The 20574-nt window shown below is 41.3% G+C and overlaps 1 protein-coding gene across 16 annotated transcripts in view; it reads left to right on the top strand.

Moving 5' to 3' along the window:
• The window catches only part of FARS2 (phenylalanyl-tRNA synthetase 2, mitochondrial), a 248742-nt gene extending 232879 nt beyond the window's left edge, over positions 1-15863 (top strand). For 8 of the 16 annotated variants that reach the window (XM_075052079.1, XM_075052073.1, XM_075052072.1 and 5 more), the window contains one exon: positions 15401-15857. In XM_075052079.1, the coding sequence (XP_074908180.1) occupies positions 15401-15539 (139 nt within the window). In that variant the 3' untranslated portion in view covers positions 15540-15857. Of the gene's footprint in view, positions 1-15400 lie in introns of all 16 variants that reach the window. The other 8 variants (XM_075052075.1, XM_075052068.1, XM_075052067.1 and 5 more) reach the window with 4 other exon arrangements.
• The last annotated feature ends 4711 nt before the right edge of the window (positions 15864-20574 follow it).

The raw sequence follows: 20574 nt of genomic DNA, 5'->3' as shown, positions 1-20574 counted from the left end.
CTCCCTTATATCTAAGTCTCATTTTGAACATAATGTATAACACATTTTTACATGAACTTCAGGAAAAAAAAGGAGGATGTGCTTTAGTGCTTAAGTGGATTCAGTGAATTACCGGCTTCTGATTTTAGCCCCTGTTTCCACATGTGTTTATCCTGGCAATGTAAGTCTTGGTTTGTGCTCTTCTCACCCCTGCACTGTGCTGGCACAGTGACTGGTGTGGCCATTCAATGAACCCAATTAGGAATCTAAGTCTTTTTTTCTTTTCCTACCTGGTCATTTTTCAACCACATCAGCTCACTAGTGTGGTTCATCACATAGGCAGCCACTCAGGCAGATGTGCTGGTTTAGTACGGTAGGGCAAATCAGAGAAGCAGGGAGAAGCACGTGGAGACAGGATTGGAGAAGGATTTGTGCAAACAGCACTGCTGCTCAGTTTTATTGACTCACCCATGTGCTACTAAAATGCTCACCCAGTATTTTGGGAAAAGAAATAGATACAGGCTCCACCTTTAAAAAAAAAAAAAAAAAAAAGAAAAGGAAAAAAAAGACTCAAAGATTGATCCAACACAGTATGGATCTAAGCATGGGCTTTGTAGGTGAATGCTGAGCCTGATCCAGATTCTTTCACTGCTTTCCTGTGGAGTTTCTGTGAAGTATTGTAGGATATAAAGAATCAAAACTGAGATCTGTTGAGATACAAGAGACTAAGCTTGTCTCTGCCAGTGCAGATGTGCTAGCAATATAAGAAAGCTCTCATCCAGCTTAGAAGTGCTTATACATGTTTTGACTGTCCTGTAACTGTCCAAGTCCCATGCAACCCGTACTTTGGACTGATGCTTCAGCTTCTATGACGTGTTTATCCTAGTGAAGTGTGAGATTGTGTTAACCTTTCCTCATATGGATGCTAAAGTAAAATCACAGTAGTATCAATTATCATGCTACTGATTAAATCCTGTGGATGAAAAGTGTGGGGGTTTCAGGAGTGAGATCTGCAGACGTCTGTCTCCCTTTATCTACTTCATGCTGCTCAGCAATCTGATCTTACTGGATTGTCCAAACTGTGTCTCTGATTCTTCACCTTTTGGTAGAGGCTACAGTGCAAAATGTCACAGGGCTATTGTAGTCTCCCTCTTCTTCCGCTTTAAGGCCACAGTGTTTTCTCTGTTATCTCTTCCATTTTAAGGAGGTATATTGCCTCACTGAATCCACATACCCAGCACCTGTGTTTGTTCAGCCATCTCTGCAGAGAGATGGTGTCATGGGCTGGGGAGAACAGTTTGTGCATGTGAGTGCAGTGGAGAGACATGGTGGATACTGATGATTCAGAAGGGAGCATAAGTAGCATCACAGCCCTCTCGGCAGTGGGTGCCTAATAATTTTCATATTTTTTGGTACTGTGTATGTTTCAAAACACGGTGTTAGAACACCAGCCATCCTGGCTAGGTGTGACAAGAAATAGGCAAAGTAGAGAACAAACTCTGCTGATCTGAATGGTGTGGCCTTCCCATGACACTTGGCGAGGTGACTTTTCAGGTGTAGCTACCTGTAATCTCAGAAGGCGCATCTCCTTCCTTGTTTGTTACTGTAGTTCAAATCAAGAAAAACTACTACCAGAGATGATGGTGTTTAAGGTCATGCCACCAAATTGCTGCATCTTATGTATAATAAATATCAGTCTCCTCTTCTGTAACTCTAAAGTCAGTAACGTAAGAATAACTTGAGTTCATTTCAGTTTGCTATTGTTGCTGTCTGGCTGCAGCTGTATGCAACCTACACTGAATTACCTACAAGTAAGGTGAGTATGTGGGACTGTGGTGCAGGAGTGTGGCATGTATGAGTCTTTCTGCTATGACTTAAGACAGTTGTGTCAAGAATTTGATCTTTTTTTGAGGAGAAAGGAGAGTATACATCTTAAACCTGTTTAAGAGAGTCTCCAGTTCAGGGAACAACAGACTGCAGTACTTTCAAAGTAGTACATGCCCCCATTAAGCCATTCTTCGTTACTGTACAGGCATAAGTCATAAATAGTTTATTTGTTCCTTGGCAACTTCATATTTCATGTAAGAACGAAAGAACACATATGCAATGGAACTTTTATGAGATCAACATTTAATCCCTGAAAAAGATTCAGTAAACAGCAAGATTTCCCCCAAACTGGTGATCTTATCAGTCCATGCAAACTTGCAAAGATTAATAAAAAACTAGTCTTTGCAGCAATGGCTATGAATGTATATATACACTTATATACACATATTCTTATACAAGTACCTGGGGTTATTTTCCCTCGTAGCAGAGTCGTGGCCTCTCATTCTCTACTGCAAGAGGCAGTGTAGGTAGATAAAGTGAAAGGCAGCTCCTTCCTTGCAGCTATTGTATACATAAGGAAGAGATACAATACGTGAATACAGAACAGCAAATGAGTGAGAATGGGGAGGCCGGGATAAGATGTATGAATACAAGGGAAACATGGCTGGTTATTCAGAGCATTATATTGAGGCTCTGTAAGATGAGATTTCTATTACATTTCTATGTATTTCTTTTATGAGATTAGCTGATCTGCAGTATGTGCTTGGACATGTCATTTCCTCTGTATTCTTCAGTCTCACTACCTGCAACAGGGCCTAAAGTTAATCAGCTTCTATGTCAAAAGGCCATAGTCCCCAGAGCTGTTGTCCTTCTCAGGGACCACCAGCCTTCATTCAAGGATTGGTGTCTCAGATGTCTCCTACTCCCTGGACTTCTCCAAATGGCCTTGGGGTGCAGATTTCCAACAAGCTTGTTTGCAACATTGTTTTGTTAGAAGAAAGACTTTGTCCTTACTTTGAGATTGCATGGGGTTGAATGTGAACTTGGAAAGCTGAAAGCAAAGGGTTAACTTCTTGATATAAACTCAGAAAAGTATAAAAAAGAAAGATGCAGTTCAGCCTATCAAGGATATGCAGCATCTTCTGTGGCTGTTCCTTAGAGCTTTCCTAAGGCATCTTTCATTCCCGAAGCAAAGGGGACGAGCAGCTGAGTGACATTCTCCCTTTGGGATACTGTCTTACAGAGTGGACTTTTCTGGGGTTTTTGTTTGGGTTTTTTTGTTGGCTTTAGGCAGTGAAAGGTAACTCAGTAGCACTTTGCTTTCTTATTTGCTATATTTCAACATTGGCCTGTAAGGCTAATGAAAGGGTTGCTGGCCTAAAGAGGTTATGTCATTTTCAGGGGATTCCTTTCCCCTCTCAGCCTGTTGGTCTTTGCTGTTCCCCTTCAAAAGTTTTTCCCTGTTTGCTTTATTTCCCCGAAATCCACGCTAGAGCTCTTTTGCCAGGTATAGCAGCAACGGTTTGTATTTTCTGCCTCCTTGGCTTCCTGAACTGGGCTTTTTTCCCTATCTCCTTTTAAAGCAATGGGATAAACAAATACACTATGTGTATTCAGCTGGAGCTACAAGGAACTATCTTTGCTACCCAAGTAACTTTCTGCATTTTAAAGACCGTTACATTATTTTATGCTAAAGAGTTGAAAAGTACTGCCACCTAGTTCATCCTCCTACTCCAAAACAGGATCAGCTCTACTTATAGCATTCCTGACAGACACTTGTATAACCAGTCCTTAAAGATTTCCAGCAATGGGGACCCTACCGCCTTTCCAAGCGAATTTTCAAGCTGAACATTTCCGCAATATGAGCTCATTACTTTCATCTCCTGCAGCTTATGAATGTTGATGAACAGATTATTACCTAACTCTGTGCAGCGGCATTTTATGTATTTGAAGGATGTTTTCATGCTTTCTCTTCTTTAGGCTGAGCAACCTGTGTTCTCTCAGTCTTTCCTTATGTGTTATCTAGACATGTGCTTGTTCTCATTGCTTCCCAGTGATGTGCCTCCAGTTGCCTCACATCTTTCTTGAGGTGTGTAGAGGGTACTTCAGCTGAGCCAGTAGCAGTGTTGAGTAGGGCAGAAGGATGGCACTCTGGCTGCATTCCAGCACTTTGTCCCAGAGTGGTGCTTGCTTAGCTTAAAGCAGCACACCACCACCACCACAGGTTCACCTTCAGCTCCTGATTCTGTGTGGTCCTTAGATGCTTTGTGCAGCAGTGCTGTATGCCAAGTTGTTCCCCATCCTCTGCATGCAGCTAGTTGTTCTTGGCTAAATAGAGAACCTTATGCTTCTCCTGGTTGAATTGTATCCTTCAGCTTTTCCAGTTTGTCACGATTATTCTGATCTTGTCCGCAGTTATACTTACTGTTTTACCCAGCTTAATGTAATTTGCCAGTTAACAAACACTTCTGCTGCATCACCTATTCCATTAGTGTAAATATTCTGTCATCTGGGAGCCAGGATGAAGAACCCTACAGGAACGATCCTTCAGATTTAGCTATGAACTGTGGGTAACTGCTTCCAGAAACAACAAATTACTGACAGCTACTTCAGGTATTTGGAATATCACCTTTTAGTAGTAATCGTATTGATCACCAGTGTTCTCATCTATCTTCATGCAACTCCCTCCAAGGTGAAACATTTAGGAAGACAGATTTTGTACTACCTAATCTTATGAACTGGATTTAGTATTTTTCTTCTTTTTTTTTCACTTTTTGTTACAACTTTTAAAAATTTTTCCTAAGATTTTTCAACTTTGTCTGAAACTGCTTGCAACTGCCAATGGATCCATGTTTTGTGGCATGTTGATCTTAGACCATTTTTCCTTATCTGGTTTAGCTGACTGTGAAGATATGTGCCATATACACTTACACACCCCTACACAAACACCTGCACCCCGTGGTGTTTGCTACTTCCTGCAATTTATTGTTTCATTTATTGATTATTGATTTATCAGCCTGTTACCCCTTTGTAGAGGGAAATTAGGTTGTTTTGACTAGATTTGCTCAATATATCCGTGTTTTCTATTTTCTGTCTTTTTTATTTCCATTGTGTGCTTACAAGTGGTTTCGTTATCTGCACCAGAGTCTTTCTGGGAATTTAAAGTAAAAGCAAAGGGTCTATATCTCCTATGGCTTCCTAGCTTTTTTTTTCATTTTCAAAAATAAGCACTCTGTTTGACCTTTTCCAAACATTTGGTACCTTACTTGTCCTCCATGAACTCTCAAAGACAACTGATAACAGCTCTGAGATTTCTTCTGCTCGTTCCTAAAGTATCTTAGGGCAAAGTTCATCTCTTGGACAATTTGAGAACATTTGATTTACTCTAGTGCTCCCTGTGTGTTACCCATTCTGGGCTGAAATCTTATGCTTTCTTTGCTCGTATTAATTCCTGCTAGTGAGGAAGTAGAGTCTTAGCAAAAATGGTATTTTGATCTTCCTAGTGTAATGTCTCAATAGCTTTCTTTCCTTTCTTGAGTGACAGACCAACAATTTCACTGTACTTACAGAATGATGCACCTCCTTTTGTGCCCTGACCTTTTAGTCTTCATGCCCACGTGGTGTTTTATTGCATGATGCTCACTACTGCAGGAGGTGTTCACTATGCATACATCCTGTCACGTTCACATTTTTCTCTTCATTTGTCTTTTCATAAAGAATAGCCATAATATTAAGGGGGCAACATGCCAAACATGGCAGTTAGAGTTTTCCAACCTAATGCTCATTTTGACAGCTGTAAAAGTTCTGGTCAGTGCACCTGATGGGTATGTGTTGTCATATGTGACACATTCCCCACTATTGTACTCAAAATAACCAGGCAAGCCTCATCTACAAGACATGGCCTCTTTGTCTATCATCGTGGTCCAAATGTATTACCTGTGCAAACGGGACCCAGCAAGAGAAGTGTTTAACAGCCAGACAGTTTTCCTGTGTGTTAACAGTAGTTTAATCTTCTGGCCAGTAGGTATCCTCACTTTGAGGACTTTTTCTGAGTTGTCTTCCCAAGGCAGCAACTGTCAGAAAAGCAATGAGCACAGGTTTCTTGTGACTATCTGTGTGGAACCACACTACCCTCAGGGAGGGAAAGTGGGGAATTTCTGCATCTCCAAAACAAATCCAGTTAGCCAGATTAAGGCTCATAAAGCCTGACAATTCTGAGAGGAAAAATAATGTATGGACTGGAAGGAGATAGTAAACAACACTTAATTGTGCAAGCAGCTGCAGAATTTTCACTTAGGTTTAACAGATACTGTAAGCAGCCCCATTGAGAACGCCCCTATATTTGCACACACACAGGTACAAATGTTTTTAAGTTGCTTTCTAGTGCTGCAGGCTGCCCAGGGGGGACAGGTGCTTTTAGTGTGTTGCTTTTGCATAAAAAAGGGCAAGTGATTTCTTTTAACCACTGCTTTCAATTTTTTAGCCCCTCCTGTCTTCTGGTCTCAGATTAACTCATCTTTTCCTGCTCCCTTCTTCTTCTCCCCATCCTGTGCTCTCCTGATTTTCAATTAGTTTGTCACTTAATAAACAGCACATTTGGTTATCCTGATGTTGGCTCTGCGCTTTTCCCTACCCTGTCCATTGTATATGGGGTGAGTTGCTTTTTCCTGCAGTAGGCTGTTTTTGTTTCCAGGGCTGCTGTACAATTTGCAGAAAAGAAGGGTGACTGGAAGTGTGTGTGTGGGGGAAGAGTGACTTGAAAGAAGGGTAACTCAAAGGGGGTGTGCCCGCATTTATCCAAGTCTGCCCTCTCTCATCAATTTGCTGTGTGACCTTGGAAAAATCATTTAGATTCTTGATTTGAGTCGAGCCATGTTTCTCTCTACCTCAATTCTCAGCAAGTGTAAAGGGAACTTATTAAACACCTAGCTCCTGGGCATGGTGAGGACAAAACCACTAATCTCAGTGATGAAATCTATGCAAGTACCTGAAACAACATTCAGTCCTTCCCATGTGCTTGTCTGCCATCTAACTTTGTAGACCCTGATTTCTGCTAGTGCTCAGTGGAGACACGACTGAACCATCTGTCACTCCCATCCATCTTCATTTCTTAGGAGAATGAATTGTTTTAAATTCTCATATAAATTCCCTTTTTACTCGATTATGAAATATGTTTTAATTTGACAGCGATGTTATTTTTAGTAATACTTTTTGTAGCCTTTAGTATTAACATCTAGTTGGGGGAAAAAACTGCTAAATATTTATACTTCTCTTCTTTGATCTTTCACTCAGAAGAACTGAAAAGGTATCACACTTAACATTTTTACTATAAATATTTTAGATAGCATTTGAAGGAGTCCAAATTCACCTCTCGTGTTAGATTTGTTTGGATTATTGAGATAGGTTGTCACTCTTAAGTGCTTCCAGATGGCATTTCAGTTGCCAATGGTAGGAAACTTTTGAGCGATACTGTAGTGGCTAATGACCAGTGATGGAATCATTAATACTGCTATTAACAGAAGGAGGACCAGAGCTTCTTCCATCCTCTTACTTGTACAATGTGGCTCAGAAGGACATGAATATAATGTCTTCACACAAGAAGCACAACAACTCTGCAAGCACAATGTGTCTTCCAGAGTTACTCCTTGCAAACAGGTTGTGTCCCTGACCCGCTCCAGTACTAGCCCGTTGCCCTGGAAGGGCACAAGGGGTTGTGAATGAGGTATCTAAGTCACAAAGTTCTGCCAGACCCACAGAGCCTGTTGCTGCCGGGGCTGCCTCATTCTACCACTAAATTACTAGGGATTTAGAGGGTCGAAGACAAATGTGGAAAAAGCGGGAGAGCCAGCAATGACAGAAAATATGTTGATTTGTTGTGGTTTTACTCACTGAAAATGTATATTTTTCTGTTAGAATTTTCTGGCTAGCAGCCAAAACGCTTCAGCTGCCAGTGCTGCCAGAACTTCGAGGTATTGCATGCTTCTGTTCTCCTCAGTATGCTCTGATTCCTCATCAGCTATGTCAGCCAAGTTTCTTTTCCAGAGAGAGGAAGAGATCCATCATAGAATTTTTTTGCCTTGGCTTCTCATGGGAAATGTAGTCCTGCCATGGGTACTGAACTGCACAGGGAAGAAGAAGGTCAAGGAGCCTAGATAGTAGTTCCTATGAGACATGATACCCAAATCAAGTTATCTTGTTCTTTTGTTTGCTGGGTTGGAGAATGTTTAAGCCTCTAGTGGTCAATTTTTAAACAACAAATAACAAAAAGTATTGCCCCTTGCATTTTGTTTTGGGGAAAACACCATTAGACTTCGAAAAGCATTTGACATGGAACATTTTCAGTCAAACCTAGGGAACGTGAAGTGAAATAAACTCCTGTGCTGTACACAGAACAGGTATTCTGTCCTGTCTGATGCCAAGGCTATCGTTTTTTCTCTTTTACTTTCAGCATCCAATTATTTTTCTATGTTTATTACATAAAATTAAGTGTCTCAAGTATTTTACCAAACAACCTTCTCTCATTTTCCACCACAATGGGTAGAAGTTATTTCACTGTATTCTGTATGTGTGTGTTTGTATCGGAAAGTTTGCTTTTCCCATCTTTATTCCACCTGTGCAGTCCTTGTATCTTTCATACTGAAGAAAAAGTAGGTTTTCGTACCCTATTCTGAGCCTCACAGGCTTGCACATGTTCTGATCTTTGTGTGCATGCCCACTGCACAGCTTTCTTTTATTCCTGAAAGGCTCAGCCTTGGTAAGTTGAGAGACTCATTCCATTAAAAGTGCATAGTGGTGCATCTATCTGGCATGATGAGTGCTCCAGGGTTGCTACGCTGACAGCAAGGCAAGTCTTGAAGATATTCAGACTCTAGCCTACTCTTGAATCTTCCTGGATTTAGAGCAGGATTTTGAACTGAGTCACTAGATGGAGCGGTGAGCCCCTAAAACTTGAGGAGGCCCGGTGTGAACTGAGAGCACAAAGTTCATCTTACAAGAGGGACAACTCTGAGTCACATCCAAGTTTAAATCCACATGAAATGGATTCGTCAGTATTGGCACAGATCAGATATGATGGGAATTCCATCACCAGTGCTTGATAGATGATTTTCCCAAAGAGCAGGAGACTGGAGGACAAGCAGTCATCACTGATGCTGGAATCCATCCCCCTGAGAACTTGTTTCATACCTACTTTACAACCATTGATCATTGCTTTATTCAAGGAATCAATGAGTCATTGTATTAAAAACAAAAACAAAAGAACACAGTCCCAAACCCCAAGGCTTTGCAGTTTTTTCCTGGCCTTCCGTGGCAGAAAAAGTCTGTGTCACAGTTAGCTTATCATCCTGTGGGGAGTTTGGTTTTTCTTTTGGCATAATTTTTGGTTTATATATTTTTTTCTTTTGGAGGAGGATATATTTCTCCTTATTCTTCACCCTAGTGATATTTCATTGTTGCCTGCATGTAATGGATTCCATTACTTTTGATGCTGTGAGGCTTAAGAGCTTTTTAATAGGAAGTGCTTGGATCTGAGATGGGTTGACTGTATCATTGGCTGGTTACTGAGATGACTGTAACAGTGCACAAGGGAAATACTCACTCAGTTTCTTGTGTAACTTGGTCTATTTACTAGAGTTCCCTCTGCTTGGGAGCTGGTGGAAAGGAGCCCTGTGCCACTTACATTAGTTCTTCTTTTGCCGGCATGTATCAACAAACCAAGGTGGTCTGTTGAAATGAGAAAAGGTTATTAGGGGCCAAAGTGCTAGGCCAAAGCATAAGTAATTGCTTGAATTGTTTCACTAAACATTTAGTGAGTATATCTAACAGCCAGTAGACTTTCTCTTACAGGTGATGCTTAGGAATTATTTTTTTTTCAGTATATATCTGTTTATATCTCTTCCCATGTAAGAAATAAGGTGATAGATTTAGGTAGAAAAGGAAAATCATGATCAGAACTCTCTAACTAGCCCAGTGTTTTCAGATACTTGACAATGGCTTAGATTCTCTTTATGGCTGTTTAACAGTGTCTCAGTGACTGAGAAGCTGAAAAGTTTCTAAGTGCTTTCATTTTTCATCTACCTTTCATTATCTTAACTAGTAGGTGTTATTTATGTCCTTTGGCACTGCATCCCATTCCGTGTTCTTCATCTCTTTCAATAAGCTGACTATTAACAGAATTTTGACTTTTTTTCCTACATTAAGAGAAAAGCTTAAAACGGAATTAATATTAACGAAAGAAAGAATGAAAAGGCCAAGCAGGTTCAGGGTTTGGTATTCAGATACGGATTTCACCAAGTCCAATTAGAAAAGAGCAAAAAGTCCATTACTGTCTCACTTTTGTGAAATAGAAGAACAATATTTCAGTCCAACCATCTGTCAGTGAACATGCATCTCTTTTAAAGTGACCACCAAGAAAATCCACAGTGGTGAAATAACATTGACAGTCTCAACATGGTTATGTTGACCTGAACTATCTTTGAAGCTGAACCATCCTTCTGCCAGGTGTCAGCTGGAAAAGATGTGCAACAGAAATGACCATTCCCAGCTTTCTGTGGGTTTAAAACAACTTTCTTCTGGAGGTGATTTGGTGCCTTTCACTAACATCAAAATCACCTTAAAAAAAAATGTCCATTTTTAAAAATATGCTGTTGTATACAATACACTCTTCCAGAGCAATGGAGTATTAGCATTTGAAAGGGCTGATGAGAATGCATCTTTAGGAAAGGCCTTTGTTCAGAGAATTACTGCTATATTCTTCGTGCATATCACCATGGTAATTGAATTATTTGCCATTGACAGTAAGGTATATAGCACAAACCTTTTGCCATTTTCCATTATGTGGTTCCTAGCAAAGAATGCTATTTGTCAATTTAAAATTTATAGTATGACATTTAGCAGTTGTAGATGTGGTTTGAAAGCATGAAAAAAAAAGGAAAAGGTAGTTGCATCATCTTCTTCTTCTTCTTCTTCTCCTTCTTCTTGCAGTTTAATATTCCTCCCCATTTCCACTTACAACATGAACCGTTCTGGAACTGTTGGAGCCAGAAAGCAAAACCAAAGCTGTGCTCTCCACATGGCTTTGGCAACTATGATGCTAGTAACATGAGACAGTATTTTCATTTTTTCCCATCGTTATCCCTCTCAGGACATTGTTGCAAACAAAACAAACCTTTCTCTTTCCCAAGGTCATTTCATGCATACTCAGAGCATGATGTGATCTCTGTGAAGCATGTAGTGGTCATTGAGTACTGTGTGAAGGGTTATGTAAGGTAATTACATAATTAATCTTTGGGGGGGTTATAGGATACAAACTGCTATGGCAGGAATTGAGAGACCCTTAAAGAACTTCATTAACACAACTCACTTAACAGAGAGAGAATAATCTCAAATACTTGCGTTACTATGTGTGTAGATCTTTCTTTTTAAATAATATTCTGTAGGAAAAGGTTCAATATAGGTATGGTGGTGAGTAGTACTGCTTAGTGCACTGCTCAGAGTACAAAAGAGGTGGTACTCTTTTTCGCTCTGTGATGCTGTGGGAGATCATCATCTCTACTTTTCTGTTCCCCAAAGTAAATGCAGCTTTCTAGAAAAATGTCTGGTTCTGTGTGTCCTCACCACATAAGAGCAGGGGTGACCTCCCTACAGAGGTCTCTGTGCTTCTGTGCTTTATTTAAGACAGATGGAAAGTAGAACACAGTTAAAAAGTGGGGGTTTTCCCCCACTCACTGCTGCCCCTTTTATCTCCCTTTTCAAGTACAGGATGGGGAAATTTTCATTCTTATTATGGTATTGCATGTGGAGGAGACAAATGCCAATATCAGGCATTTATTCTTTAGGCAACATTTTGGTTACCAAATGACCTGTGGCCTAGTCTTACCTACCTACTGAGACAGATTCCCCAGTATGTTTAGGTGTTTTGCTGTTGGTAGCTTCTGGGTTCAGCTTTCTAGCCAAGTTGTATTTAAAACCAGGACAACATCCTTCAGTGGACTTGGTGTAGGGAAAGCTAACACACAGGTATTAATTTATATTGCCTAACATACCCTTTCATTCTAGCCCTGGTCCCAGTGTCAGGTTGCTTTCATGTTTGTTTTATGACACTAGTGGCAGACTAAGGCCCCTTAATTTCTTGCTGTGCTCAGATATCAGGCTGAAATATCGAAACGTATACACTGACCTTCAGGTTGGCCCCATGCAGTGAATCTGACCTGGCAGTGAGCAGCTCCCTTGCACGTGGAGGCGGCTGCATGCCAATTCCTGAAAATCATGAGGCAAAGCTATTTCCTCCAAAAAAACGTACGAAAGAGCATTAGGTATTGTTTGTCTCCAGTGTTTGTTCACGGACCGCATTCTTGTTTCCTCCTGTGGCATCAGAATAAATCCCTGTCTTCCTTTTCTGTTTGAGCAGTGCTTCACTGTATTCACTGCGTTTCATTACCTGAAAGCCGCAGGCTGGTGCAGAGGAGACTTGTGACACTAAGATCAGCTGAAGCCTAATGGGAGAGGAGTCCGCGTGACTGCAAACCTCATGGACTTGTCTGGCAGTGCAGTTTAGGTAAATAAAGCCCAATGCGCTCACTGTTAAGCTTCTAATTTTTTTTTTTTTTTTTACCTGGTGAAGCTGCTGTTCTAGGTTTTGGCCTCAAATTTTCTGTTGTTCAGGCTAGAGAGCTACTGCTTCTGTATCGTCAGGCTGCAGCATGACATGCAGCAGAGAGTTCATTATGCATTAGCAGAGCCATCTTTAAGGTAGGCAAACACTCTGTGACTCTGCAGAACAAAAGGAAAGCAAGAAAGGGAATCAGCAAACATGTATTATTTGCTGACAATAATTGTTTCCAGTTGCAGCTGACGGCAGTGATTAATCACATTTTCTTAGTATTTTATTTGGGGCAGGGGGGAAGTATTAGGGGGAGAAGAGCCAAGAAGTACTCTTCCCCATTTCCCTTGAAAAGTTAGGTAATACTGCTCTGAAAACAATGCTTAAGGTTTTGAAACTTACAGTGTGTCTTTTATTGAAATAGCATTGAACCATTATACTTCTTTCTAATTAATAACATAGATGCAAATAAACCTAGCTAAAAGGATGTAACATACCAACCATGTGAGTTATGTGTAGCCAAAGGTGTATTAGTAGTTACATCATCTTTTGGCTATAATTAAAATAGGTAATTACATTTAATGCAATCCCAGTTTTATTTCTCCTGCACCAGTGCTTAACTTCAGCTGCAGCTAACAGAACTCTAGTCCAGTGCTGCTCTTTAAGACCTCTACCGTCTCCTAATTTAAATGCCTCCTAAAGACGCTGGTTTTCCACAACAGCCACAAGAAACTATTGCATCCTATTCTGATCTATTTAATTTGCCCCGGAATGAACTGCTCACTAGGATGGAGGGAGGGGGATACATAAGCACGTGAGTCAAGAGAAATCATTACCTTCAGTTAACCATGACCAGTGAAGAAACAGTGCTGTAGCTACCCCTACAACAGCTTAAATACATTAAGAAAACTTGTGTTTACATCACATTAAATGGTGGTAATGAGTTTTCCATCATGGGATATATTCCCAGTATATACAAGACTTCAGGATCAGGCCTGTGACTGTACATCTTCTAAATAGATTTTTCAGCCAAAGCAATTTGCAAATGTTTTTGATCAGGTGGGTTGCTGTAGCACGGTTAAAAGCTGAAATACTACCAGCTGTACTGGTGTTTGCCAGCCTGGTTTTGAACATTGTTTCTGTTGAGCCCCAATTCATTATCCCTCTCTCCTACTCAAATTTCTCTCTTACAATGTAGCATCTGGCCAAACCGTTGTTATTCCATTTACTTGCTTCTCCCAGGTCTGTCCTGTCGACTGCTTTGCAGAGGTGGAACAGAGCAGAGCAACACCTCCGCAGTTACGCCTCCCCCTCTTTTCAAGAAGATCACTTTTCTACAGCATTTAACCTGCACACAGGGAAACCTCTTGGCTGGTTTTTAGCAGCTAACTGCAGTCAGCTTAACACTTTATGAAATGCAGTTTGCCCTTTCCTATGCTAGTTAGATTTAACTTGCTTTATCTTCAGAGCACGCAAAAAGGGAGGAATGCTTTAATTTGACATAAACCTTTTTGTTGTTAACTGCTAGTGGGAGCAGGGCAAGCTTCCCACCCATGTTGGGTGGGACAAAGTTGGTATCAAATAGCTATTCTGAGATAAAAACTCTCTGTGCCTGTTTCTAGCAGGATTTGAGGTTGAAATGAGTATCTTGAGAGTTATCTTTTTGTATGAGCACATCTAACCTTAGTTTTAATCAAGTAGTCATAATAAACATGGTTTCTAACATGAAACAATTTTCATGAGAGAGATGACCTGAAGCTTGCTCAATGCTTTTGTGCGCCATTAAATGCAGATTTCTACTGGTCTGGGGGACCCTTCTGTCTAGTACTTGATCTCTGGTTTCCTGTTATTTTTCCCCTCGGATTTTCATTCTTTCACTGAAGTGAGTGTTTACCTTTGAAAGAAGAAGCTGTGTGGGCTCCATTTGAAACTAAAAGTAAAAAGGATGCCACAACTACCATTTAAATTCAGTAATAAAAGCACTGCAATTGTAGAGATGCCCTTGCAAGAGCTAGGTACTCCAGTCTGTTTTTGATGGAGAGCAAGAATATTTTTTGCTGTCTTATTCAACTTACTGGTTTGCTCCTGGTTTTGCGTTAACTTGTCTTCCCCTAACTCAGCAACTCTTAAATACTTCCCCCTCTTCCCTCTTCTCTGTTCCTTTTGCCTGCTCTCTTTCACTTTTTCCTTTCCACAGCAAGGGGTAAGAAATTTTGCCATGTGTGTGTGCTGTCATGTCTCGCCCCATTTCTTCCTGAGTTTGCTGGGATGCTCCTGCACCTCAGGTGCAGTGCAGCCAGTGCCCGGGCGCTGCCCTTTGGTGCTCCGCTTTGGGAGTGATGGCTACCTTCATCCTGAGTCCCTGTCCTCCCACAAATGGGGACTTCAGATGCATTTTGCCCTTGTTTCTAATTTCCAATGAAGGCAAAGTAGTCACCCGAATTGAAAAATAAATGTTTTACTCTGTTTTGCAGCTGTGTGTTCAGTCTCCTCCCCAGGCTGGAGCCTGGATGGTGAGGCTTGTGAGACACCCCACATTAGCTAGCAACATCGCTCTCCAGCACGCAAAGGTTGCGTGGTATTTTCCTTATGCCCATCACGCCAGCCCCGCTGGTCTAAGGGGGCTGTGTATTCACGCTGCTCCCTTGAGGTAGCCCCATTAGCATGGAAATGAGAGAGCTGTGGTGTCAGCAGCAGTGCAGTGGTGTTAGCATAGCCCTCCTCCTGGGCTTGTTTGCTCTGGTAAGTAGCTACCACATCGCAATACAAGTTGAAGTATAAGGTGGACTTCAGCAAAGTCCTCTGCCAAAATTAAAATTCATCTCATTCCTACCTCTCTGGACTGTGTATTTTAGCATTAAGGTGATTTTCAAGCAACAGGAACAAAATTAGACCACAGATAAAAAATGATCCAGAGGGTAAGTGTTTGGCCTCATGTATTTGCATTTGTAGGCACGTGTATTTATGAGTCCTCTTTTGGTTTATATTTTGTAGGACAAAGAAGGTCAGCCATTGCTACCGTATCATTTACCGCCACCCGGAGAGGACTTTAACGCAGGACGAGGTGCATCGCATCCATCAAGCTATTGAGGAATCAGCAGTTCGAGAACTTGGGGTTGAGGGCAGGTTCTAGCAATGCTGGTCTGAAGCCCTAATGACAGTTGCTTTTTCCTTTTTTTTTTTTTCCTTCTGTCTTTTTTTTCTTTTGGGGGTTTGGGGGTACAAGTAGAAAGAGGGGGGTTTTGACTGAACCTAGCACATGGAAAACGATTGATAAATGGGCAATGGTAAAACTACCGGATAATAAACATTACTACTGAGAAATCATTGACAAAGCGCTGGCGCTTTATTTTAAGAAATGGGAGAACAGCAGTAATGTAAGATTTCCCTCCTGTTACAATAAGAAATACACTGCCTGGTGGTTTTCTGTGTTGTTAATTGGTCCCTGGGTTCCATTAAACTGTAAATACTTGGCATTATTTCTGTGTTGACAGGATCTTCTGTCCATGTAACAAGTGAAGCAAATCAGAGACACAGATTAGCTCAGGGAAGAAAAATGCACCCCTCCCTCTTTTTAAAATAAGAAATGTCAGATTTTGCTTCAAGAAGCCTTCCAAGAAGTACGTCTTGCGAAGTTTGGCTCTCTCACCTTCAGAGCCCATGGGTTTTGCTTTCATCTGCTACAGAGAAGGAGCCAGTGTGGCTCTGGGACCAGGCTGGGCTGTCTTCAAATGCTGGGTCATTGGTGAGTCTTTCCTGTTGGACCCCCCTGCTCCCACAGTGCTGAGCAGAGCCACTTAGCAAGGCCCTGCAAACTGTGCCACCTTCCCCAGGTGAGGAGCTCCCTTGTCTCAGTTCTCCTCACATAGGTACCAGTGCAGGATAAGTCTGTTCCCCTGTCACCATCAAAGGATTAATATCACATGGGGCAGGATGGCAGAAAAGAGAAACTCTTCCTTACAATGCCCTGAAAAGCAGCTGCCTTGATCTCTCACAGTATCTTACTTTCTAGCAGCAGTGTCTGCTCAGAAATTTGACCTTTAAGGCAGGAAACCAAACTAAAATGGGATCTCCTACTATTTCAGGCACCAGTCGCTTTACAGGATGCGTGGCTTTTTCATTGCAGGTTATAATAAGTAAATTCTGGCAGTGGTATGATGCTGGGACCTGTAGAACTGTTCAAACGGTCTGATAAATACTTGATGAGCTATTGCAGATGCTGATATGGAATATGGGACCTGTTTTTGCTTGTAATGGTGTTTCGTACAGTCTTACAGGTCACATCTGGTTGCTGTGCAGGCAACATTCCCTCCTTCAGGGTAGAAGGCAGTAAAAGCGCTGCAATAAACAGCATCTATCACTGATTTATACCTTATCAAGAAACATCTGTGCAGCAGGCTTGTACTCAGCCATAAGAAGCCAGTTACTATTGCAGATGTGACAGAAGCAGAGAGCTCATTTTAATTTCATTACTCAACATATTTAGCTGTGTAAACAAATCCTAATCTAAATTGCTGTTGTGTTATCCAAATAACTTGATTATGAAAACAATATGCTAGACTTTCTACAAGGCAAAAACAATGGGTGCCATTTAGGCACCAGAAAAACCTACCTGGTTATTTTTAAACCATGATCTACTAAGATCCATAAATGCAGCCTAGCCCATTTGAGGTTTCTCTGTCTCCTTCATCCTTTGCCTGTTCAGGATTCTCAGTGAGGACCGCTGAAGAGGAGGAGCACTCCCCTGAACTGCACTGAGCAATAACTGTTGCAAGACAGGGCCTGATTAATGCTGCCACATGGGACAGCAAATTATGTGGATGCTAATTGATGGGATTACCTATGGAGAGAGTACTAAAACCTGCCTGGTCTATGAAAGTACTAAGTCTCTTGGGAAAACAAGAGACTATCTAGGGTGGAGTAGATTGCAAGATTCCCCTTTTAATTTATTGATTAGTAAAGTTTCTCTTTTCTGCTCCCCAAATCATTGAGTACTTCTCTCATTCTGATCAGCTGGTTTTAAGGGCATAGAAACCTGGGGAAAGCAAGGAGGAGAAAATTGGACAATGAGCCTTTGTCACTGCAGCCGCAGACTATCATGTCCAGCTTTGCAAGGAAACTTGGGTGTTCTTGAGTCGGCCAGTCTCCAGCCACTAACATCAGCTGTGTTTGATGTGTCTGGCTATGAACTGTCCACAGTCTGGTGAGGAGGGGCCCCCTGCAACAGCCAGGTCTTGGTAGAGTAACTCTATTCTTTAAAACCTAAAATATTAACCTCATGGGCTGATAGGATAAGGGGGAAATGCAAAGCTTTCCCTGAAGTTGACATGACACCATGGGATCATCTTCTGGAGTAGGTGTTTTTATAGCAGCAACTTTCAGACAAAAAAGTGAACCATTAAGATGAAAAAAAAAAACCAAACAGCTTCTCCAGGAGCAAGCATGATTCAATTATATGAAGGATTTTAAGGCCTGTAAAATCAGATGGAGTGGCAGTGCACATAATATGAAGACTTGGTTATGTTTAGATTAGGTAAGCCTTTGTCATATATATTTTAGGATTAATCTACTCTAAAGACATATTGTTCTGGCAAAGATTTGCCACTACTAGCAAAGCAGACCTGAGATCAATAGGCATCAGAGATGCATTTTTATGTTGCTGTCCTTTGGAAAATATGACTTTTTCTTCAAAGCCTGACCTTATTTTTACTGGGGAAATTTGCTATGGGCAGTAGTAGACTCTCAAACCGTATGGTCCCTTGCGGATACCAACAGAGAGCCCATGGGAATCTAAGGCTATAATAACCATGATTTATTTTACTGCTGATCAGAGACACATGATGCTAATGATATCTCAGGGGCTGGGCTGATCCTTGGTGGGAGTATAGAAAACTTGGCTGAGGAATGTCCTTGGTATGATCACTGAGCAACTCTGTCAAAGAAAGGGCTACCCTCAGCTGTCACTTGGCTTTTCTCAAGACATATTTAGCACAAAGGTAGGTGAAGTAGCTTGAAGACCAAGAACAATGTAGCTGCCAAGGTAAGTTCACTTGTAAGTCTCTGCTACCCTACAGTCTGTCTCATGAACATGCCTCAATCTTGAATGGGCTAGAAGTTGGGTAAAGGTGGATGAGTTCCTAAATATCAAAGTGATACTGTGCCATGTGGAAATATTAAGGGGAGCAGCATTTGAGTAATTAATGTGCATGCTCACTGACTAGCATAGTGACAGGCACAAGGCCCTGCTTCTTGTTTTTATCAACTGCCTGTGTTTATTTTTGTGTGCTGCTGGGTTTTATATCAGCATCCTATAATAAAAGAGAAAAAATTCAATGTAGCAAAAGAAGCTACACATCCCCAGGAGAACTGGCTGTGGATTTCTATGACTGAACAGTATGTACTGTTTTAATGTTCTGGGTGCTGGTTTTGTTCCTAGTTGCCACTGGTTTTCAAGCTAGCTGTGATTCCTGGAAGACTAAAGATTTAGCTTTAACACCCAGTTTGGGATCTTCCCAGTAAACTGGCAGCACTGAGTTGACTTATGGTGCACTGAGATTTACCTGGTTTTGATGTTCTCGTTAAAGGCAGTGCAATGGAAAAGTGTTGCAAGCTAGAAAAGCAGTAAATTGCTCTATGTTCTCACCCTCGAGACTTCAGTGACCTCTGCCATAGTATTGCCAGGCACGATCAAACAATAGCACAAATCTGAAAGCAGTTTTGTACTGAGAGTCCAAACTAGATTAGTAAACCACTGGTGGTGGTCATTTGCCTTCCATTGAGAGTGTTCTCCAGGTTGGTGGCCATACTTCGGCGCTGAATTTACTGTCTTCTTACTCTGTGTACCTGTACTGCATTTCTCAAATATTGACAAATTGGCCTCAGCCCTTGGATAATTTCGTGGGGGCGTTAGCTTTTTTTTTTTTTTAAGTGGGGGGAAAAAAAAAAAAAGTGGGCTTTTTATTTGTTTGGTAGTTTTTATCTGCAGTGACTAATGCATTGCAGCTGTCCCAGGTAAAATTCATGGCCAAGACAGGACTCTTTGGTGGTCCATTGAAGTAAACGTGGGGAATCTTGCCCCAAAAAGCAGAATTATGTCTGTCTCATTGAGTTCATATTTGGGTAAAACTAAAGAACCACGTCTTCACTGTCAGTTGACTAAAGGTTGGCTGGTGCTCATTAGTTAAGCCAAGGTCAGAAAGCACTCTGTGTCTTCCCACCACCACCCCAAACACACACAGAAGTAGTTTTATGCACAAGGAAGTTCTGTCAAATTCAGCGCAAGCATATAAAATGGTTGTGCTGGGTATTTGAGGCCTGCTAGTTGATATCACTGAACTATCTCCATCAGAACTGGTACCATCTGGGAGAGAAAATGGGTTTGTACTTCAGTTCTGAAATATGCAGCCATATTTTTAAAGCTCAGAGCTCTCCTCAGATATTATCTGCTGTGAGTCTTTGCTAAAAGAAGACTGTTTTTGTAAAACAGATTTGCTTTCTGTGTAGACAGGCCATATTGACTAATTACACACATCGTGATCAAATTTTAAGATACAGGAGCGTTGTCTCTGAAGGGCCACCAGGACTGAAGCAATCTTGTGAGGTCGTTGAACAAATTTGTAGGGGACACAAGAAACCAGCCACTGGCACTTGCTACCTGCTTTTAAATGTTACTGCAATTACATCTGAATTTTAAGCCGACTATCTTGGAAGAGACAATTACAGTTCAACACAGAGTGCAGGCATATGCTGGGTGAAGGCACTGACTTCTCCAGAATCTGTTGTATAAGGTTTGATCATCATTAACATCTGATGCACTCACATATTTGGCAGTTTTCATGCTTTTGTGCTTTTGTCAGATGGCCTCTGTTACTCTATTTATGCCCACTGTTAACTACGTAGAGTCTGTTTTAGTCTGCCTTTTATACTTGGAAAACTGTGCCTAAAATCACTTCTGCCATGACCTAGCTTTCTCATTTCAGTTTTGCTTACCTTCTCTTACAGTTCTTGCTCTGCAAGTTTGGTATAACTTTGGTGAAGAAACAGTGTCAGGCTGTAGGCAAGGAGATTTATTATACCACAGCCTAAAGCCTGTGCTCCCACACCGCATTACTGCAGGGTCTCTCTGTGCTCACACTCTGGATGCAGGCGATTAACACGCGGTCCAGGGA

The sequence above is a fragment of the Buteo buteo genome, chromosome 20, assembly GCF_964188355.1.
Source record: "Buteo buteo chromosome 20, bButBut1.hap1.1, whole genome shotgun sequence".
Classification (NCBI taxonomy): domain Eukaryota; kingdom Metazoa; phylum Chordata; class Aves; order Accipitriformes; family Accipitridae; genus Buteo; species Buteo buteo.
This window is presented reverse-complemented; position numbering and strand designations above follow the sequence as displayed.